Below are 24389 nucleotides of genomic sequence, written 5' to 3'. Positions count from 1 at the left end.
ATGTATATGTATGTATATGTATGCAAATTTATATATCTATATACATATATATATATATATATATATATATCCATCCATCCATTTTCTACCGCTTATATATATATATATATATATATATATATATATATATGTATATGTATATATATATATATATATATATATATATATACGTATATAATGTACATACAACATAACATCTTTCTGAGTGGAGCCCTTTCAGACCCGTGAGAAAACATTTTTAATCACAGTTTTTCGATAATTTGAATTTGATATGGTTTAATTAATTAATATAATTACCATTTGTGCTGATGTTAGCATGCTAATGTTCTGACATGTTTGCTAACTATCCATCCATCCATCCATCCATCTATCCATCCATCCGGATGAAAGGATGGATGGATATCCATCCTTTCATCCATTTTCTACCGCTTGTCCCTTTTCGGGTCACGGGGGGTTGCTGGAGCGTATCTAAGCTGCATTCGGCCAGAAGGAGGTGTACACCCTGGACAAGTCACAACCTCATCAAGGGCCAACACAGATAGCTAACTAATCAGTTCAAAATAGTGATATCATCGTCAAGGCAAGGGGATATGGGACCAAAAAATAAACACAAAAAATACAATTATTGCCAATATTTCAGAATAATCCCTATTAATTAAGTTCTATTTGTGTGAATTACAATTATTCTTACAAAGGCTACAAGTGATTGTTTTTTTGCTAAAAAAAAAAAAACTGTTAAAAAAGAAACATCAAATGACGGCTCTTTCAAAGACTCAATAATCCCATCTCTGGTGTTAGCGTGGGCTCACCGAAAACGGCGATGTCCACATTGATGTAGGCCACAGTGCGTTCACTGAGCTTGGTGAAGTATTGCTGCAAACCACAGGACAAAAGTTGACGTTTTGCAGCACCTTCCTGTTTCTGCATGTGAAACTTTCACCTCCGTGTATTCTGCAGAGCCGATGAGGCCAAACTCCTCGGCTCCCCAGCTCCCGAATATAATGGACCTGCGAGGCCTCCATGTTCCTGCAGGGTGGAGAAACTTCTACCACCTTTTTGGGGACCACCTGTAGAAACACTTGACTCACCTCGCTTCACCTTCTGGCCTAGAACCCGACTCAGTTCCAGCATGACGGACGTGCCGCTGCTCGGGTCGATGGCGCCATGCACCCAGCTGTCTCTGTGGTTCCCATAGATCACGTATCGATCTTCGATGGTGGGGGTCCAGGAGCACAAGTGGTTTTAATGCAACACTTTTATCGATTTAAAAAAAAAATGTCATTACTCAAAAAATAATAATGAAGCAAAAGCAATGCTGTAATGAATTATTGACCTATCTAAGGCTTCATTTATGTCAAATAAAATATCAAATATTCCACTTTGAAATATTTTTTTCTGGAAAATATTACATATTTTGTGTTTGCCATATAAAAAAACTAACTGACAAAAAGTGCTTGAAACAAAAACACGGAAATTTTTTTTTAAAGTTACCATCAAAGGATACGTTTGAAAGTTGATCGATTTAAGAGTTGAAAGTCAAAGACACATGTTGTTATTTTAATTTTTTTATGAATGGGACCATTTTGATCTCCAATGATTTTAGTGTTTTGTTTTTTTTAAACTGTGATTACTCAAAAAATAATAATGAATCAAAAATTATATTGTTATGAATCATTGACCTATTTAGGGCTTCAATTACTTCACATCAAATATTTCATTTTGAAATATTTTTTTCTGGAAAATATTACATATTTTGTGTGTTTGTTGTATAAAATAATAACTGCCAAATAATGCTTAAAACAAAAACACGAAAAAAAAAAACAATTTAAAAAGTTACAATCAATGGATGAATCTGAAAGTTGATCAACTACAGCATTGAACGTCAAAGAAACAAAACATATAACTTATTTTTAAAATTTTCATGTGTGGGACCCTATTGGATCCCCAATAATTTTTGTGTTTTTTTTTTTTTTAAACTGTCATTACTCAAAAAATAATAATGAATTAAAATCACTGATGTTATAAATTATTGTCTTATTTAGGGCTTTAATTACTTCACATCAAATATTCCACTTTGAATTGTTTTCGGGAGAAATATTGCATACTTTGTGTGTTTGCCATATAAAAAAATAACTGGACACAAAAACACAAAAAAACAGTTTAAAAAGTTACAATCTCACAGACAAATCTGAATTTGAACAACTTAAGCGCTGAAAGTAATAAAAAAAAGTATGACTTATTCTTTTTAAAATTATGAGTTTTTATGAGTTCCCTTTTGGATCCCCAATAATTTTTGTGGGATTTTTTATTTTTTTAAACTGTCATTACTCAAAAAACCTAAAATTAATTAAAGTATTTCTCAAGTTATGAAGTATTGACTTATTTAAGGCTCCAATTACTTCATCAAATGTTCCACTTTGACATAGTTTTTTCGCATAAAAACTGCATGTTTTGTGTGTTTGTCATATAAAACAAAAGGATGCTAATATTAGAATTGACCGCACACCGTTCCAATAATGTAGTTACAGGCCACTGTAAAGTAACTGTAATCTTACTTGAGTACATTTATTGGCTCCTGGACGCACCTCTGAGCATCAAGAGACGTTAAGTGTCAATCAAAGGTGACTATGGCCTCACCAGGCTCCACGCTGCCTCTGATGACGCCCATCACGTTGGAGGAGTTCTTCACCTCCTCATAGTTGTAGACGTCCAACTTCACATCACTGAAACCAAGAAAGAACCAATCAGGAAAGAAACATTCTGCAAAAGAAAAAGTTTTTGTATCAATCATTTTTTTCATTTTGGTGAAATAAGCAGTATGCATACATCCAGTGGAGTTGTGCCTGTTGTGTCCTGAAATAAACATTGATAATATTGTTGTATTGTTCACTTTGGAATAAAAAATAACACCAGATAAAGAAATAAAAAAATATAAAGTCATAAAAATCCATAAAAATAGTAAAGCAGACAAAAAGTATAACATGAATATACAAATAAATAAATAATAATAAAAAATGTAAAATATATACGTAAAGCTGCAATTAATTAAAACATTTTTTTAAAAAGAAAATACTTTTGATAATGTTCACAATATCTGTTTCTCAGCTGTGGTCCCAACTTCTAACACACTTTTCCACCACTTGTGGCAGTAGTGGCAATATCAGACAAACACAAGAAGTCTGGCGCGTTTCTTCAGCGCAAAAATTACGACTAAAGTAGCAAAGCTGTATTTTCATTTGCACTTCAACTTTATTGACGGTTTATTTAAGAAACATATATTATTGTTTAATTAGAATGTGTTTATTTTATCACTGCCTAATTGTGTGAATTTTCATCATTTTTTTTATGAATCCCTTCTTTTGTCATATTTATCACCCGGCCTAAACCTTGATAAGAATGTTTGTGATTAACACTTGTTTTCATATCATTTGTTTAAACTGTACGTAGGTACGATATAGTTAATGAATATGTTTAAAATCAAGAATAAAATTACTCATTCAGTGTTAATACTTTAGTGGGACCCGGGGCCCTCAGTAGTGGAAAAGTTGGGCCCCCGAGTTCAAAAAGTTTAAGAACCCCTGCTATATAGCACAACCAAAATATCACAAAATAAATTAATGACACTTAAGAAATACTAAAGTACTGCTATTTGTTGATTTATTTTTTGTACTTTAAGTTGTGCATCATTATTATTTTTTAACGGTAACTTAAATAGGATGTGGTTTGATGGCGCTATCTGCAGGGAGAAAAAAAAAAGAAAGCTGCTGCTACGAATCCCAGCAGAGGGCGCCATCTCACAAGTCAATTCACTCAACACTTTCCAGGAAGACAACAAAACCCCATGCCTTTTCGCTTTACAATGCATTATAGAACATAAAAAACTGCTAACAAGAGGCAGTTAACAATGCATGTAATGGGTATTCACATTTTAAAAAAACAACAAAGCTCTATTTACGTGCCGTGACCTGCACAATAACCAAGCTATAATGACATTGTTATTGTAAGTGCTAACACCGAGAAACTAATTTTCTGGTGTACTGACACAGCCTCTACCGAGACTCAAGAGTTGCTGCTGCTCAATCACTTTCAGTGAATATATTGACTCTCAACTCGACAACGTCACTGGAAGGATTACGTTAACTTTTCCAAGTCTTGTGCTGAAATTATGAAAACCATCCCAGCGAAAGTCAACGTCGCTTTGTTACCTTCTTATGTTGTTGATGAAACGTTAGCACAAGTGCTACATGAGGGTTTTGTGTTTCACTAGGACCTCCTTAGCACCCAGCTTCTAAAACCTGTATGTAGCTCATCCTCGGTATCTCCAGCCTCAAAAAGGTAAGGTTCTGGGTCAGTCTGCCATGATTAGTGGTTGTTGTTTTTATAATGCGCTCTGTAAAATGTAATCGCCTCGCAAGGACGTTGCGATAATAAATAAATGGGTTGTACTTGTATAGCGCTTTTCTACCTTCAAGGTACTCAAAGCGCTTTGACACTACTTCCACATTTACCCATTCACACACACATTCACACACTGATGGAGGGAGCTGCCATGCAAGGCGCCAACCATGAAAAACAATGACAAAATACTGTTATTATGAATGTGATTGATACTACTTGTTACATTAAAAATATACAATTACAAAATACTGTAAATATTACATGTTGTTATGAATGTGAGTGATACTAAATGGTTAAATTATAAATATAAAATGTCAAAATACTGTAAATAAAACATGTTAATGTGAATGTGGCTGATAATACATGGTTACATTGTGTATATACAAATGACAAAATACTGTAAATGGTACATGTTGTTATAAATGAGGCTGATACTACATGGTTGCATTATGTATATAAAATGACCAAATTATTGTAAATATTACATGTTATTATGAATGTGGCTGATACTACATGGCTACATTATGTATACAATATGACAAAATACTGTAAACATTACATGTTATTATGAATGTGGCTGATACTACATGATTACATTATGTACATTGTAGCGTACCGTAAGAGTTACTGCTGCAAGGGATTCTGGGTATTTGTTCTGTTGTGTTTATGTTGTGTTACGGTGCAGATGTTCTGCCGAAATGTGTTTGTCATTCTTGTTTGGTGTGGGTTCACAGTGTGGCGCATATTTGTAACAGTGTTAAAGTTGTTTATACGGCCACCCTCAGTGTGACCTGTATTGCTGTTGACTAAGTATGAATTGCATTCACTTGTATGTGTGAAAAGCTGTAGGTATTATCCGACTGGGACGGCTCGCAAAGGTAGTGCGTTTAAGGCTTATTGGTGCTTTGGACTTTTCCCTACGCTGGTGTACACAGCGGCGTTTTAAAAAGTCATATATTTTACTTTTTGAATCCAATACCGATAATTTCGAAACTAATACTGATCATTTACGATATTACACTTTAAACCATTTATCGGACAATATTATCAGCAACCTTATATAATCTGACATCTCTGGTTATTATGAATGTGGCTGATACTACATGGTTACATTATGTATATACAATGACAAAATACTGTAAATATTACATGTTGTTATGAACGAGGCTGTTACTACATGGTTACATTATATATATATATATATATATATATATATATATATATATATATATATATATATATATATATATATATATATATGTATATATATATATATATACATATATATATATATATATATATATATATATATATATATATATATATAAAATGAAAAAATACTGTAAACATTACATGTTATTATGAATGTGGCTGATACTACATGGTTACATTATTTATACAATATGACAAAATACTGTAATATTACATGTTATTGTGAATGTGGCTGATACTACATGGCTACATTATGTATATAAAATGACCAAATACTTTAAATATTACATGTTATTATGAATGTGGCTGATACTACATGGTTACATTATGTATATAAAGTTATTTAGAGGGCCTGCCTCTTGCTAGCAGTTTATTACTATTTAGAATGCATCTAAAAGGGAAAGTTGTTTGTTCTTGTCTCACATAAGGATTGTGGATGATGGGCAACATTTAAAAAAATAAATAAAAGTGCAGTTTGTGTTGATCTGGAATACCTGTTGGCAAAGGCAGACGTGGGTCTAAAGCCAGGACCCCCCAAATTGTAGGTGCAGTTGAAACTTCCCTGCCAGTCTTGTGGCGCTGGTCCTCCATCCAGCTCACTGAAATAGCAAATAGAAATACAAATAAAACACATATCTATCCAATTAAATAAAACCTGTTGACGTTTTTATCTTTGCACCCTTCATCCACCACTCACTCACCAGATTAGCGCGTAGGCATCCTCAAAGCCAATTGGCTGAATAGGAATGGGCGGGATCCCCGTGATGTTCTCCACCGAAAGTCTGTATGTGTCCTCTGCAAAATAGTGAGCAAGCACATAAACATCCGCCGCAATGATTAACCTTAATGTCGTAAAAGTCACGCTGCTGTCCCAAAGTACAATAATGGCCGTAAGGGAAACAATAAAAGCTATAAAGGACAAACCGCCATTTTGGGTCAGGTTTTCTTTGTTTACCTTTGGCAGCAAAATAGGGGGTGAGCATGTCGCCGTACTGAGAATTAAACGCGCCTCTCTCGGCGCCAGAAGGCGGCATGTACCAGGAATGTGGGTACGTCTCATTGATGTCCGACATGAAACCATCGTTGATGTCACCGGGGTCAGTGTAGACCAACACGCCAATGACACCATGAGGAGCCGCGTTGATGGCCTGCATGACACATTCAGCAATTAAATTACATTACTTGAAAAATACATGGTGTCAATTACATTCTTTCCTGATAGGAGTAATAAAATAACATTAATTTAATAATTTATATATATATATATATATATATATATATATATATATATATATATATATATATATATATATATATATATATATATATATATATATATATATATATATATTAAAATAAAAGTAAAATTATTAAAACTAATACAATGAATTAAAATTAAATACAATTAATTACAATAATTTTTTTTAAATAAATTTAATGAAATCATTTGAAATTAAATAAAATCAGTTAGAGATGTAATAATAATGATTAAAATCAATAACAAATTATTGGGAGAAAAAGTAAAAGTATACTTAAAATAAAACAAAATCAGTTAAAGATAAAATAATAATTAAATTACAATCAAATTGATTGAGATAAAGTAAAATAAATTAAAATAAAATCTATTAAAAAAAATAAATTCATTAAAACACATAAAATAAAATACGTTTAAATCAAATAAACAAATATTAAAATAAAATAGAATTTATTACAATAAAATAACATTAATTACAATATAATAAAATGAATTAAAATAAAATAAAAATATTTCGAATAAAATCAGTTGAAGATAAATAACAATAATTAAATTACAATCAAATTAATTGAAATAAAGTAAAATATATTAAAATAAAATAAAATGTAGTAAAATAATAGTAAATTAATTAAAACAAATAAAATTAATTGAAATAAAATAAAATCCATTGAAATAAAATAAAAAAGTAATTGAAATCAAACCAATTAAAGTAAAATAGCATTAATTAAATTAAAATAAAACAACATTTATTAAAATAAAATAAAATGATTCAAAATTAAATAAAATCAGTTGAAGATAACAATAACATTAATATAAATAAAATAATAAAGTAAAATAAATAAAAATAAAATGCAATTAAACAATTTAAGAATGCAATCAATACAAATAAAGCAAAACACAGCCTATTGATATATTGTGGAAAACTCACCTTGTCTGCTCTTCCCACACCGCCATATCTTGTGATTGCGATGGTGCCTTTGAGGTCCACATTTTGGCTCAGAAGCTTGTAGTCGCCTACTCTCCCATAGTTGGCGTACACCAGTTTTCCCTGAAAAAAAAAAAAACACACAAACAAAAAAAATAATCCTCAGTAACGTGGCCAATTAAAAAGAAACACAAATGGAAAGAGCACCGTTAAAGAATTATGTTATTATTAGGCGATGGGTGATAAATAAATAGGAAAATTACAACCAGTGCTTCTCAATTATTTTTTTTGTATTTTTTTGCAAATTGAAATATGATTGAGAACCTGACATTTATTTATTTATCTGTACAAACCACAACGAGTTGCAGGCACCAGCTGCAACAAAAAAGCTTAAAAAAATTAGATAAAGGGATTAGATTTTTGGTCTGTCTGTCAGTTAGTTAGTGAGCTAGCTAGCTAATTATCAAGTTAGCAAAATAACTCAATAAGTTATGGATGAATTTTCATTAAACTTTCAGAAAATGTTTAAAATGGGACAAGAAACTATTGCTGATAATTTGAGGGTGATCTGGATAATTTCTACTATGTTACTTTCCATTTACGAGCCTCAACTTCTGTGTGTGTTTGCTAGCCAGTGTAAGGAATATTTATTTAAATTAATAAAGTAATTATTTTACCAAATAAATATTTAAATTACAAACACAATTGTTCTAGATGTAATTAATTCACAGGGAAAGCAATACATTTGTTAGAGTATTACAAAAATGTTCCATTCTGCAGTTAAAAGAGGTTTCATGAGAGAAGAGTGCGTGAGTGTGTGTCTTTAAAAGGCGGCGCCTGTTGCCTAGTGAAGCGAGATGACAGCATTGGTAGTCTGCGAACTGAAAGGCGTTTGTTGACGGGAGAACTTGCAGAATTTTTTTTTAATGATCGCTAATGAGGCGATAAAACTTGCGTCAATGGCCGTGTCTCTCCTTGTCCACAAACGGGGTATTGTAGCATTATTTCTGTTGATGAGTGTCACTTTATTGAATGTTCCTTATTCCCCCGAAGTAGTAGTGGTAGTAGTAGTACCACGCTACATCAAACGTATTGGTAATGCGGTTGTAATTGTATCGCACATAACGTAGTTATTAATAACGTCATTAATTATTATGTCACAACGTTTTTCCTAACACAGAGACAATTATAGTGAAACAGACAAGAGTCTGTTTCACTATAGATAGCCACAAAGGTTATGAGTCGATTTTCATCTAACTTTCTTGAAATGTCCGGAATGGTGATTACATTTTGGGGCTGATCTGGATCATTTCTACTATCTTACCTTGCGTTTACATCAGAAACTTTAACACCTGTGTGTGCGTGTGTATTCTAGGGGCCCCGCCTCCATCCACAGAGACAAAGCAGTGGATGACCGACAAGAGGCTTCACTCTTTCATTCTGCTATTGACAGCTCAAAGATTTTGGGAGACATTTTGATGAAACTTTCAGGAAACATCCAAAATGGGATATGGAACAAGGGATTCCATTTTGGGGCTGATGCGGATCAGCTAGTTTGTGCTTTCCAAGTGCTCTTAGCGAAATGTGTTAATGGTTGATCTACTCGAGTCCAGTCATAGCTTTCACACGTGATTAGTTCCAAAGTTAGGTGATCAAGTTATATTGTTCTTGTAAAACTTTTTTAATATGAGCTAAACATTTATCCAAGTCACGTTCAAACCTGAAGGTCGACACCATTTTCAAAAAATGTTCCGTCCCGAACCCTGCATGGTAGGTGATAGTCCGCCAAGTAGGAGCACTATATATTTCAAGATTTGTATGAATATTTGTATGCATTTCACGTCTATATACATATTTCAAACACACTTATAAACTCTTCCTTTGCTCTTAAAACACTTGATACACTCATTTTACATGAAACTCCAATGAGTACTACATGCTCCTTTACCGTTTTTAACTGTATAAATAAAAACAAATAAATAGAAAATAAATACACATGTAAATAAAAAAAATTAAAAAATTACGAGTTAACTCATGTGATTAGTCACAATAAATTATTGCATTAATCATTCATGTATGCCGATTAATAACTTGTTGATGCTACACGTTCCTTTACCATTGTTAACTGTATAGATAAAAATAAATAAACAAAATATAAATACATATGTAAATTTGAAAAAAAATGAGTTAACTTATGTGATTGATCACAATAAATTCTTGCATTAATCATTTATGTATACAATTTAATCACTTGTTGACTCGACATGCTCCTTTACCAGTTTTATACATAGATTAAGTTTGATGCATAAAGATGCAATTTTAAACACATAAACAATGTGCATTCAAATAAAACATTAAAAAAGATGTTCGACATTCTGACAATCAAATTGTGTTTGTGGTCTTTTTAAAGACCACAAACACAATAATAAACTGTGCTTAATCACGATCAATCCAAATTCAAAAGTGTGAGTAATCTGTTTTAAAAATGTATTCAATTGACAGCATTAGTATTTCCATCCATCCATCCATCCATCCATCCATCCATCCATCTTCTTCCGCTTATCCGAGGTCATGTCGCAGGTGCAGCAGCCTAAGCAGGGAAGCCCAGACTTTCCTCTCCCCAGCCACTTTGTCCAGCTCTTCCTGGGGAATCTTGAGGCGAAACATAGTTTTCCCAACGTGGCCTGGGTCTTCCCCGTGGCATCCTACCTGTCGGACCTAAACACCTCACTAGGGAGGCGTTCGGGTGGCATCCTGACCAGATGCCCGAACTACCTCATCTGGCTCATCTCAATGTGGAGGTGTAGCGGATTTACTATGAGCTCCTCCCGGATGGCAGAGCTTCTCACCCTAAGAGAGAGATACGCCACCCGGCGGAAGAAACTCATTTCGGCCGCTTGTACCCGTGATCTTGTCCTTTTGGTCATAACCAAAAGCTCATGACCATAGGTGAGGATGGGGCCATAGATCGACCGATAAATTGAGAGCTTTGCCTTCCGGCTCAGCTCCTTCTTCACCACAACGGATCGATAAAGCGTCCGTATTACTGAATCGATCTGCCAGGCACCGATCTGCCTGTCGATCTCGCGATCCACTCTACCCTCACACGTGAACAAGACTCCGAGGTACTTAAACTTCTCCACTTGGGACAGGGTCTCCTCCCCATCTCCCGGAGATGGCACTCCACCCTTTTCTGGGCGGGAACCATGGACTTGGACTCTGAGGTGCTGATTCTCATCCCAGTCACTTCACACTCGGCTGTAAACTGATCCAGTGAGAGCTGAAGATCCTGGCCAGATGAAGCCGTCAGGACCACATCATCTGCAAAAAGCAGAGACCTAATCCTGCACCCACCAAACCAGATACCCTCAACGCCTTGACCGTGCCTAGAAATTCTGTCCATAAAAGTTATGAACAGAATCGGTGACAAAGGGCAGCTTTGGCGGTGTCCAACCCTCACTGGAAACGGGTCCGACTTACTGCCGACAATGCAGACACTGATCGTACAGGGAGTTGACCGCCACAATCAGACAGTCCGATACCCCATACTCTCTGAGCACTCCCCACTTGACTTCCCGAGGGACACGGTCGAATGCCTTTCCAAGTCCACAAAGCACATGTAGACTGGTTGGGCAAACTCCCATGCACCCTCAAGGACCCTGCCGAGACTATAGTGCTGGTCCACATTTCCACGACCAGGACGAAAACCACACTGTTCTTCCGGAATCCGAGGTTTGACTATCCGGCGTAGCCTCCTCTCCAGTACACCTGAATAGACGTTACCGGGAAGGCTGAGGAGTGTGATCCCACGATAGTTGGAACACACCCTCCAGTTCCCCTTCTTAAAGAGAGGAACCACCACCCCGGTCTGCCAATCCAGAGGTACCGCCCCCGATGTCCACGCAATGCTGCAGAGTCTTGTCAACCAAAACATCCCCACAGCATCCAGAGCCTTAAGGAACTCCGGGCGGATCTCATCCACCCCCGGGGCCTTGCCACCGAGGAGCTTTTTAACTACCTCAGTAAACCTCAGCCCCAGAAATAGGAGAGCCCACCACAGATTTCCCAGGCACTGCTTCCTCATGGGAAGACGTGTTGATGGGATTGAGAAGGTCTTCGAAGTATTCCCTCCAACGATCCACAACATCCGCAGTCAAAGTCAGCAGAACACCATCCTCACCATACACGGTGTTGACAGTGCACTGCTTCCCCTTCCTGAGGCGGCGGATGGTGGACCAGAATCACTTCGAAGCCGTCCAGAAGTCGTTTTCCACGGCTTCCCCGAACTCCTAACATGTCCGAGTTTTTGCCTCCGCGACCGCTAAAGCCGCACACCGCTTGGCCTGTCTGTACCTGTTTGCTGCCTCCGGAGTCCTATGAGCCAAAAGAACCCGATAAGACTCTTTCTTCAGCTTGACGGCATCCCTCACCGCCAGTGTCCACCAATGGGTTCTAGGATTACCGCCACGACAGGCACCAACTACCTTGCGGCCACAGCTCCAATCAGCCGCCTTGACAATAGAGGTGCGGAACATGGTGCACTCGGACTCAATGTCCAGCACCTCCCTCGTGACATGTTCAAAGTTCTTCCGGAGGTGGGAATTGAAACTCTCTCTGACAGGAGACTCTGCTAGAAGTTCCACGCAGACTGGTGGGGGAGGATGCCGGACAGCATTAGTATTTATTTATTTAAAAATATATTTTTTTTACCCGGGAATGCCCAGCAGGAGAGTAAGCAGCGTAAGGTTGAACTACATCAGGATGGTTTTGGTCCGCAGTGTAAGCCTTCTCCTTCTCTCTGGCCGTGTGCAAGGTGTTGTTGGAGGCGTTCACTGGAATAAACAAGTACATACAATATGTACAATGCATGCAGTATGTACACTTTAGTATGTAGAATACATACTATATGTATTCTACATACATGCAGTATGTACACTACATACAGTACACTACATACTTACATACGGTATGTAAAATGCATACAGTATGTATTGTACATACACTATGTACAGTACTGCACCGTGTTGAGGTTGAGAGTGGGTGGACTTACCCACAGTGACCTGGTTTGGTTTGTCAGGATCAGGGAAGGACAGATAGACCATGTACTCCTCCCTCCAGGTATGGTCCAGACCACTGTCAGGGTCCTGCCATCTTTTCAGCATTAACTGGACTGTTTGCTCGTCTCCCGCTGTGGTCGCCATGTGTGGCACTTTGGTCAGCGCCCTACGCAGGATGACATGTTTTATTTCATTGACCAAAAGTGGTTCTTTAGTTTTGAAACAAGGAATATTTCTGCAATGATTTCTTACACTCTGAATTTTAAAACACTGGATTTAAACAAACTGAATTTTTGATCACACATTTTTATTTCATGAAATTGTTAGCATAATTTGATTGAATTTTTTAGCAAAAATATGTGCTTTTAAAAAATTCAGTTTGTTAGAATACGGTGTGGAAAAAATAACATGTTAAAAAAATCACTGTAAAAAATAAATCCATGCAAACATATTTAATGCAGCAAAACTCAAGACTTACTTCCAGTAAATTAAATGACTTGACATTTAATCAAATTGTCAGCATAAGTTTATTAAATTCTGCAGCAAAATGTGTTTTCAAAAATGTATTTTGCTGAAAAACAGTGTTTTAAAATTTAGTGTCAAAAAATTTAGTACAAGCATTAAAACTCAAAACATACTTCCATTAAATAAAATTAGGACATTTTACAAAATGGTCTGCATAATTTTGTTAAATTCTTAAGCAAAATTTGTGTTGAAAAATTCAGTGTAAAAAAATTCAATGTAAAAGACATTCATTGCAGAAATATTTAATGCACTCAAGACCTTCTTCCGGTAAATTAAAATAAATGATGACTTTTTATAAAATTGCCAGAATAATTTGATAAAATTCTTAAGCAACATTTGTGTTTGAAATTGAGTTCGTCAAAATAGTGTATTAAAATACAGTGTAAAACATTTTTAACACAGAAATATTTATTGCATCAAAACTCAAGACTCGCTTTCGGTAAATTTAATTAAATTATGAAATGAAATGGAAATTTTTGTAAAATTGTCAGCATGATTTGATTGAATTCTTAAGCACAATGTGTGTGTTTAACACTTCCATTTGTTAAAATTCAGTGTTTTTAATTCATTGCAGAAATATGTGTTCTTTTAAAACTCAAGACCCACTTTCTGTAAATTTAATGAAATTATGAAGTGAACATTTTATGAAATTGTCAGCATCATTTGATTGAATTCTTAAGCAAAACGTGTGTTTAAAAATTCTGTTTGTTAAAAAACTGTGTTTTAAAATTCAGTGTTAACATTTTTTTGTACATAAATATTTTATGCATTAAAACTCAAGACCTACTTCCGGTAAATTAAATTGAATTATGGCATTTTATAAAGTGGTCTTCATAATTTTATTAAATAAGCAACATTTGTTTTTGAAATTCAGTTTGTCAAAATAGTGTGTTAAAATACAGGGTAAAACATTTGTTTAATACACAAATATGTATTTATACCCACTTCCAGTAAATTAATTGTAATTGTGAAATGAAATTAAATGAACATTTTCTGAAATTCTCTGCATAATTTGATTGAACTCTTAATCAAAATGTATGTGTTTAGAAATGTAATTTAGTAAAATACGGTGATTTAAAATTTGGTGTAAAAAAATTCAATGTAAAAAAAAAAATCAGTGCAGAAATATTTATTGAATTAAAACTTTAAAATTAAAAGACCTACTTCCGGGAAATTAAATTAAATCACGACATCTTATAAAATATGTGTTGTTTCAAAACTCCAGACCGATTTTCGGTAAATTAATTGAAATCGGGAAGTGAACATTTTATGGAATTGTCAGCATCATTTCATTTAATTCTTAAGCAAAATGTGTGTGTTTAAAGATTTAATTTATTAAAATTCTATGTAAAAAAACAAAAAAATAAACAAATTCAGTGCAGGAATATTTAATGCATTGATGCAATACAATTGGGTACAAATTTTTACTAAGGGTGTGACGATCCAATATTGATGGGATGATATGGGCTTGCATGGAAAATGTCCGATACAAGCAACGTGTTTACTTGCGCAAAGCTGGACAGCCATTTAACATGTAAATGTCCTCCAAAAAACACAGAATTTATTCTATTTTTTACTAAAGTCATTTACAAACGTACAGAATGTAAACATGGTAGGATAAAGACTACTAGGAGCTTTCAGCTTCACAACAGCTAAGCACGCAATAGCAGACAAGCTAGACATTCGTAATAATGATTATACAATTTTGCTGTCTAAAATAAAAATATAAACAAGTAGCACATACTGTAATTGTAGTTGAATATTGATTACACATACACAATCTCCAAGGCAGAAATAATAGAAATAGAATAGAAAGTATCCAGTAACAAATGTGTCAGCATCATTCAATTTACTGCCATGAGCTTAACTTGATGAATTACTGCGACAACTATATATCGCCAAATAATTAATTACCACTCCACTTCAATAAGCACAGCATAAGTCCATTCCAGTTAATAAATGGGTTAGTGTTTTTGGGTCCAATATTGGTAAAATATCGGAAATTAAATAGTTGTATCGGGACAACCGCAGTCTGAAACAAAATAAAATGAACTGGGAGACATAGTCTTGGGATCGTCCCTGCAAGAGCTGGACAAAGTAGCTGGGGAGAGGGAAGTCTGGGCTTCTCTGGTTAGGCTGCTGCCCTCGCAACACGACTTCGGATAAGCGGAAGAACAAGGATAATTGGAAAGTAAAGTAAAATAAAATAAAATACAATTGCAGAATACGCTTAAGAATTTACCAATACGGGAAAACACAACGAAAACTCCAAAACAAAGCCATTTACGAGAGATTTATTTTTATGAAATACAACAAACTAGAGTTTTACTGTTTACCGGTACTAGTATAGTATCGCGGTACTGATTAATCAAAAACAGTACTATACTCTGTTTGAAAAGTATCGATTTGCCATATATATTTTTTTACAGGCATGATGGCGCGTCGTCGTCACGTCGTGGCATCGCTGGTTTTATGAGTAGAGGAAAATGTTTGGCAATGCACACACGAAGTACTTACAAAAAAACACAGCGTGTAGACAGAAGAAGGAGAACGGATGCATTTTGGTCTAAGAACTAACGCTAAAGGTGAAGTTATAACACGGAAACGCTCTCAGGAAGAAAGGCTTTCAAGGCCTACTGAAATTAGATTTTCTTATATAAACGGGGATAGCAGGTCCATTCTATGTGTCATATTTGATCATTTCGTGATATTGCCATATTTTTGCTGAAAGGATTTAGTAGAGAAAATCGACGATCCATCCATCCATCCATTTTCTACCGCTTATTCCCTTTCGGGGTCGCGGGGGGCGCTGGCGCCTATCTCAGCTACAATCGGGCAGTACGCAACTTTTGGTCGCTAATAAAAAAAGCCTTGCCTGTACCGGAAGTAGCAGACGATGTGCGAGTGACGTCACTAGTTGTAGAGCTCCTCCCATCCTCACATTGTTTATAATCATGGCCACCAGCAGCAAGGACCGAGAAAGCGACGACTTCCCCATTAATTTGAGCGAGGATGAAAGATTCGTGGATGAAGAAAGTTAGAGTGAAGCACTAGAAAAATAAAAAAAAAAGGCCAGGGCAGTGAGAGCGATTCAGATGTTATTAGACACATTTACTAGGATAATTCTGGAAAATCCCTTATCTGCTTACTGGGTTACTGGTGTTTTAGTGAGATTATAAAGTCATACCTGAAAGTCGGAGGGGTGTTGTCAGGGTCAAATACCATGAGACATTATAAAAACACAAAAACAGAGAATAGAAGACAAACCACTGATTGCTTTTCACGTACGAGGAGAGAAATTGGAGCAAGTTGTCAGTTACAGGCTCCTAATTTACTCTGAAACTTTCTCCAGCCTCCTCGCCTTTTTATTCATTTAGGGAAGCCCTTTCAGTACAAGCACGCACACACAGCTGCGCTCAGGGAGGGGGATTTACAGCTGTGTGGTATACCTAACCCCTGTGCTGATAACTAAACACATGCAAATACATAGCAATAAAAAAGATTAGCAACTCCCTGCATTCTTCTGGGCCATCCGCAAATTCCTCATTTAAGTGGGTAGGTCAACCTAAGTTCAATCCAAGCCAAGTTTCATTTATACTTGTCTACACAATGCGCAAAACAATCATATTTGAATAGAAATTAGATAACTTATTCAAAATTAATCCAAAAGGTGTGTTGACTGCCAGTGTCTCTGATGGAAGCCATGGAGGAGCCAAGAAAGTCGCAGCTGCCTTTTTGACAGCTGCTGCAGGAGGACGCAAGCTCCGCTGATGTCTCTAGTAAGAGCCGACTTATTACCACAATTTTCTCACCGAAACCTGCCGGTTGACATGTGGTCGGGAAACATGTTCGCTTGACCGCTCTGTTCCATATTAAAGCTTCACGACAAACGATAACTGTTTTAGCTGTGTTTTGGTTGCTAAAGGCAGCTGCAATCCATCACTTTCCACCAACAGCATTCTTTTTTATAGTCTCCATTATTAATTGAACAAATTGCAAAAGATTCAGCAACACAGATGTCCAAAATACTGTGTAATTATGCGATCAAATCGGACGACTTTTAGCCGTGAGTGGTGCTGTGATAAAATGTCCGCTCCAACCAATAACGTCACAAGCACGCGTCAACATAAGCGCCAGCATTCCGCAACGTTTTCAACAGGAAAATTCGCGGAAAATTTTAAATTGCAATTTAGTAAACTAAACCGGTCGTATTGGCATGTGTTGCAATGTTAATATTTCATCATTGATATATAAACTATCAGACTGCGTGGTCGGTAGTAGTGGGTTTCAGTAGGCCTTTAAGACACGGCTAGCTAGCTTGCAGCTAACATCCATCCACAGTCTGCAGTGTTAGCTACTTCTAAATCACTAATCCTGGCCTCCATGGCGACAAATAAATTAATTTTCTTACAAGTAAAATTATCAATGGAGGACAAGGAATAGTTAAACATGCTTCACTACACAACTTAGGAGGATACAATAGCTCACCGGCGTCACAATGTAAACAAATGCCATGGGCGGATCTACACCTGACATCCACTGTTATGATACCAAGTACAATAGCGTATCTAGTCGATACTACTATGATTACATGGATTGTTTTTATCATCACAAAATCATTAATCTTTTAAAAAATATGTATATTATGTTTATAAACTCAGGAAATACATCCCTGGACACGAGGACCTTAAATATGACCAATATATGATCATGTAGCTACTTGGTATCAACTCGATACCTAAATTTGTGGTGTCATCCAAAACTAATGTAAAGAATCAAACATTAGGAGAATAAGTGATTATTACAGGGGTCTCAAACTCAATTTACCTGGGGGCCACTGGATGCAGAAACTGCCTGAGGCTGAGCCGCAAGAAAAGATTTCTTAAAAAAAATCTAAGATGCACTTTTGAATGAAATCACCTTCTTTGAATGGCTTTCCCGCCCTAGCAACATACTTGCCAACACTCGCGACCTTTCCGGGAAACATCCGGAAATCAGTGCCCATCCCGTCAATTTCCCGGGGCAATAATTCGCCCAGTTATTACCCGGTTATCTATTTCAAGGGCGTGACGTGATGATACCGTCTTTTACTTTCTCTATATCCTGCCGTCCAGTTCGCTTTTCCACCTCTCAAACTGTGCAAACCCAGTCACATTTTGAGCAAATCTTCTTCAGTTCCACGGAAGAGACTGCAAGACATATTTGATCAACAGCTATACAGTTCACATTGAGGGTGACCGTATAAACAACTTTATCACTGTTACAAATATGCGCCGTACTGTGAACCAACACTAAACAAGAATGACAAACACATTTTGGGAGAACATCTGCACTGTAACACAACATAAACAAAACAGAACAAATACCCAGAATCCAATGCAGCCGTAACTCTTCTGGGCTACAATAGGGGGTGGGGTGGGGTGGGGGGTGGGGGGGGGGGGCTGGGGGGTGTATAATTTAGCCAGGAAGAGTTAATGCTGCATGGGATTCTGGGTATTTTTTTCTGTTGTGTTCATGTTGTGTTACGGTGCGGATGTTCTCCCAAAATGTGTTTGTCATTCTTGTTTGGTGTGGGTTCACAGTGTGGCGCATATCTATAACAGTGTTGAAGTTGTTTACACAGCCACCCTCAGTGTGACCTGTGTGGCTGTTGACCAAGTATGTCTTGCAGTCGCTAACTGCGTCTTCAGCAGCTGAATACAACTTGTGGCTGGGTTGGCACACTGTTTGGATAGGTTGTAGAGGTCAACAGAGGCAGGGCCTACAGGGTGCCCCCTTAATATTGTAGTTCGGGTGAAACTCAGGAGAAAGCTTACCCCTGGAGGGGCACTAAAAGATGGGAGTCTCCCAGAAAAATCAAAGATATTCAAATATGACACTTCAAAGCGCCATTCCACCAACAGAACATTTTCACATCAAGGCCCGGGCCGCAAAATAACGTCTCGCGGGCCGCAATTGGCCCACGGGCCGCGTGTTTGAGACCCCTGGATTATTGCATTTTAACAGAAGTTTAGATAGAACATGTTGAAATGGACAATAAGCAGATATTAACAGTAAATGAACAAGTGGATTAAAACTATTTTTTTACAGTTTGTCCCTCATAGTCCCAGTGGGCACCCGTCCTTAGTTCAACGTCGAGGTGAGGTTGAAATTACGTCGCGACGTCACTCAACCATATCCCGCCCAAATCACAACCAATTGACCCCACCACATCATATGTTGCAAATCTGGTTTGTTTTCATCATTGGGGGACATCGTCTTTTCAACGTCGTTTCAACGTGTACAATTCAACTCTAAACATTCTGCGCGCATTGGCCATTTGCGACAGTTTTCAACGAAACCGCTGCTTGATGGCAACGTGAACTAAAAGCCAAGCTTGTGCGCATGCGTGCTGAAGTACTTCCTTTCCAGTCCAGCAAGCATGACTAAGAGCGAAGATTTGAATTGGAAATCGAACTATTTCACTGCAAAGAAAACCATCGACGTCCATAAAGATTCAGGTTTGTACCTTGAAATAATACTGGTTATTTATATCGATATAATTTTGGCCCTTTCACAAGAGGGTTGCAGGAAAACGTTTATTTTGACTGTATAAACTGGACCTGAGCAAACTTTTTTTTTCTCCCCAAGCAGACAACAATTTTTTCCCCACCTGCCCAAAAGCAAACAATTGTTTTTCCAGGCTAACTCAAAACAAACCATTTTTTTGGGTCTGTACCCATTGTCTTTTACAGCCGCGCCAGTCACTGTATTAATTTACTTCCTCTTGATTTTGATGTTCAAAACACCCGTCTGGATGGCAGTTAGGTTTTTCTGGCTCATTTTAATGTTTATTTAAAATGTTGCCAGTTTATTTTAAGTACAGGTACTTTTTAATTCGTTTGACTTGTTAGCAAGGCTTTGTCTCAAAAGGCAAGTCCACGGGTCGCCCATAAAAGGATCCATGTAATATTAAATGCTATAATCTTTACTTATTTTTTTAAATTTTACTGATAAGGCCAGTACTGCTATTACAAGAGCTTTTGTCAAGTATTGAAAATTCCAAATGGTTTCACTGTTGACCTGTTGGCCAACATGTATACTAAACTATATGACAATAAAATATCCAGACAGATTTTGTTGAAAGATGTTTTATGATTGACAATAAAAGACTGCACGGAGCGCAGACATTTTTGGGGGGTACAAGGTTTTTTCTCTTGGCACAAGAAGGCAACCAACTTTTTTTTTTTGCAGAGCTTACCGGAGCAAACTTTTTTTTTTATATATATATATATATATATATATACACTTCAGGAGAAGAAACTATTTATTTTTCAGTTTTTGCTAAACAATCTCTTTTTTTCCCCCCCAAAAAAAACATACCCTCCCCCACGTTTCATCTGGTCCGCCCCTAAGTCTATGTACATGTACCACCACCGGTAATTGAAAAGGAGAATGTTAATGCAAGGCAATGTACCAATGATTTTAGTTTATGCATATGGAACGACACAGTACACTTGCTATGATACATATGATACCAAAAAGGATAATTTTTTGATAAAACTGTCCTTCCGTGTGCAGAAATTGGAGACAGTGGAGGAACTATTCGACCTTGACGAGTTGATAAAAACTCAACCAAGCAAGAAAGATTTGCTGGTAAGTAATTATAACATTATAATTGTGTAGCTGTTTTTACATCGGAAATATGATTGTATTTAGATAGAAATTTCAGGTTATGAAATCGTGTGGATAAAACACGTGTAAATAAAACAGGCCCTATACTTGAATGTATGTATGTATTTGCCAGCCCCTTCCCCCAGTGTATGCTAAACACATTCTCTTGTATATTTGCAGACAGCCAGGCTCTCAAAGATTGGTGGATATGACTTAAAGAGCTGTTTAAGCACCATCATGGACAGGTATTTTCCTCTTTCTCTTTATATATATTAAAAATAGGCGATGTAAGACCCAAATTCTAATCTATGAGTGCTAGATCGGGAATTATAATAATGCAAAATTCCGTACTTTTTGGCCTGCATGTATGACTTGCGTGTTCAATTTCAGGCTCATGACAAATGAATTAATGTCCAATCTGAACATGAAGGGGAGAGGGGGAAAAAAATAGCTTTGCCGAGAGAAGCTGCTCTATTTAGTCGCAGGTGAGTTTGTGTGTGTGTTTAATAATTACATTAACTTGATTGGGGTAAATCACATGCACCCTTAATTAATTTGTATTCTTTTTGCCTGTTTACAGCTAGTGTCTTGGATACCCAGAAGGGGACCGAAACGATGGTCCATGATGCCATAAAAAATAAACTGAAATATGCCCCTGGACGGAAGGGAGGAATAGAATGGGCATCACAGGCTAAATAAATAATTATATCGATTGACATTCTCCATTTTCTTTGTACTTAATGCAAAATTAAAATTAACAGGATTCAGCCTGGAGCTATATATGCACTATGTTTTGTTGTCTTTAATTATATTTATATATTGGTTGATATTACGTTGATAATTGGTTGGTTGATCTTAGGTTGAAACTGAAAGTTGAATCAACGTTGAAACATTGACGTAGATTCTACGTCTGTATTTAAACATTGATCCTACTTTCATTTTGCACCCAAATCCAACGTTATTTCAACACGGGAAAGTAACGTTGTTTCAACGTTGATTAAACGTCTCTGTTAGGTAGAAACTGAAAGTTGAATCAACGTTGAAACATTGACGTTGATTCAACGTCGGTATTTAAACGTTGATCCAACTTTCATTTTCAACCCAAATCCAACGTTATTTCAACACGGGAAAATAACGTTGTTTCAACGTTGATTAAACATCTCTGTTAGGTAGAAACTGAAAGTTGAATCAACGTTGAAACATTGACGTTGATTCAACGTCTGTATTTAAACGTTGATCCAACTTTCATTTTCAACCCAAATCCAACGTTATTTCAACACGGGAAAATAACGTTGTTTCAACGTTGATTAAACGTCTCTGTTAGATAGAAACTGAAAGTTGAATCAACGTTGAAACATTGACGTTGATTCAACGTCTGTATTTAAACGTTGATCCAACTTTCATTTTCAACCCAAATCCAACGTTGTTTCAACACGGGAAAGTAACGTTGTTTCAACGTTAATTAAACGTTTCTGTGCCCACTGGGATGTTGTCAAAATAATAGGTAAATGACACAATATGTTACTGCACACGTCAGCAGACTAAATAGGGGCCTTTGCTTGTTTACTTAGTACTAAAAGACAAGTTGTCTAGTATGTTCACTATTTTATCTAAGGACTAAATCGCAATAATAAACATATGTTTAATGTATCCTAAGATTTTTTTGTTAAAAATAAAGCCGCAAATGCCATTTTTGTGGGCCCCTTTATTTATAAAAGTACTGAAAAGTATCAAAATACATTTTGGTACTGGTACCAATACATTGGTGTGGAGACAAGTGACAACCCTACAGCAAACACAATTTTGCTTTCATTGTGCGAAAAATGGCAGTGTGCAAAAGGACAAAGAACAGCGTGTGATTGCTTATAGCGACATGCTAATACCTTTGTTTTATTGCTTGTTGCTTTATAAGTGTCACCAAAAACTCCACTTCAATTTTTCAAGAAAGTCTGTCATAAGGTCGGTGATGTTCATACCTGCCATTGTTTCCTTTTGACTCAATTTACTCCATATGACCTTTTCTAACACAACACTACTAAATAACACCAGGATGTGCGATGATCCGCGATGATATTGTATTACAATAATTTCATTTTCGACCAACACACAGGGCTTCATGGTGGCAGAGGGGTTAGTGCGTCTGCCTCACAATACGGAGGTCCTGCAGTCCTGGGTTCAATCCCAGGCTCGGGATCTTTCTGTGTGGAGTTTGCATGTACTCCCCGTGAATGCGTGGGTTCCCTCCGGGTACTCCGGCTTCCTAGCACCTCCAAAGACATGCACCTGGGGATAGGTTGATTGGCAACACTAAATTGGCCCTAGTGTGTGAATGTGAGTGTGAATGTTGTCTGTCTATCTGTGTTGGCCCTGCGATGAGGTGGCGACTTGTCCAGGGTGTACCCCGGCTTCCGCCCGATTGTAGCTGAGATAGTCGCCAGCGCCCCCCGTGACCCCAAAAGGGAATAAGTGGTAGAAAATGGATGGATGGATAGACCAACACACAAAGCTCTGATATCCGTATCGGTTTTTACTTTTGGGCAATGACAAATAAGTTGAACTCACCTGAGGTTCTCCTGGATGTGGATGTTGTCTACTTGGGACAAGAACTCCTCCAGCATCTTCTCATCTACATCTCGGCCCACGTCCTTCACCCAGGACGCAGACGTGGAGCCGCTGCTCTTCTCGATGCCGTAGTGTCCGATCAGGATGCCGGCGGTCAGCAGGGCGGCGCCACACAACAGTCTGGCCAACACTTTCTTGATCATGTTACAGCTAATTTCTCTCGAAACCAATGTGGACTGGGAGAACCTTCACGTCTCCCAAGAGCGGTAAAGTGATGACACTGGTGGTTACTGTGATGTTTGAAGATGAGATGGACTTTATCCTGTCGTGTGTATGTGTGTGTGTGTGTGTGTGTGTGTTGGGAGTGAGGGGGGGTTTATGGTGTGTGTTAAGATAGAGGGGGTTTTATTTGTGATGTTTGCCACCACTATCAATGTGCTTCTGTTGTTGTTTTTAAACTGTCCTGTCCTGCCACATGGGCAGATTAAATCTACAAGACCAGTGAAGTTAGCACGTTGTGTAAATGGTAAAAAAAAAAAAAAAAACAGAATACAATGATTTGCAAATCCTTTTCAATCTATATTAAATTGAATAGAATTTAATGTTCACACTGAGAAATTTCTTTTTTGTGGTTGCAAATAATCATTAACTTAGAATTCAATGGCAGCAACATTTTGCAAAAAAGTCGTCACAGGGACATTTTTACCACTGTGTTACATGGCCTTTCCTTTTAACAACACTCAGTAAACGTTTGGGAACTGAGGAGACACATTTTTGAAGCTTTTTTTTATTTCTCATTCTT

At 36.9% G+C, this 24389-nt stretch overlaps 1 protein-coding gene and 1 long non-coding RNA gene across 2 annotated transcripts in view; one reads left to right on the top strand and one right to left on the bottom strand.

Annotated features, from left to right (window-relative positions):
* The window catches only part of naaladl1 (N-acetylated alpha-linked acidic dipeptidase like 1), a 49781-nt gene extending 25923 nt beyond the window's left edge, over window positions 1-23858 (bottom strand). Inside the window, exons 1-11 of the mRNA XM_061906121.1 lie at window positions 23588-23858; window positions 12841-13013; window positions 12501-12622; window positions 7794-7913; window positions 6566-6758; window positions 6312-6405; window positions 6105-6209; window positions 2638-2723; window positions 1089-1208; window positions 941-1026; window positions 810-873 (exon numbers count right to left, since the gene is read on the bottom strand). Coding sequence (XP_061762105.1) covers window positions 810-873; window positions 941-1026; window positions 1089-1208; window positions 2638-2723; window positions 6105-6209; window positions 6312-6405; window positions 6566-6758; window positions 7794-7913; window positions 12501-12622; window positions 12841-13013; window positions 23588-23790 — 1366 coding nt within the window. The 5' untranslated portion in view covers window positions 23791-23858. The remainder of the gene's footprint in view (window positions 1-809; window positions 874-940; window positions 1027-1088; window positions 1209-2637; window positions 2724-6104; window positions 6210-6311; window positions 6406-6565; window positions 6759-7793; window positions 7914-12500; window positions 12623-12840; window positions 13014-23587) is intronic.
* Window positions 19716-21811, top strand: LOC133555681 (uncharacterized). The gene is made up of 5 exons (XR_009807369.1): window positions 19716-19872; window positions 20933-21007; window positions 21206-21270; window positions 21416-21510; window positions 21606-21811. It is a non-coding gene; the product is annotated as an uncharacterized LOC133555681 (long non-coding RNA).
* Window positions 23859-24389: the final 531 nt, after the last annotated feature.

This window comes from Nerophis ophidion, linkage group LG07 (assembly GCF_033978795.1).
Source record: "Nerophis ophidion isolate RoL-2023_Sa linkage group LG07, RoL_Noph_v1.0, whole genome shotgun sequence".
In the NCBI taxonomy this organism is placed as follows: Eukaryota; Metazoa; Chordata; class Actinopteri; order Syngnathiformes; family Syngnathidae; genus Nerophis; species Nerophis ophidion.
Note: the sequence above shows the minus strand (reverse complement) of the source record. Positions and strands in the feature narration are given on the sequence as shown.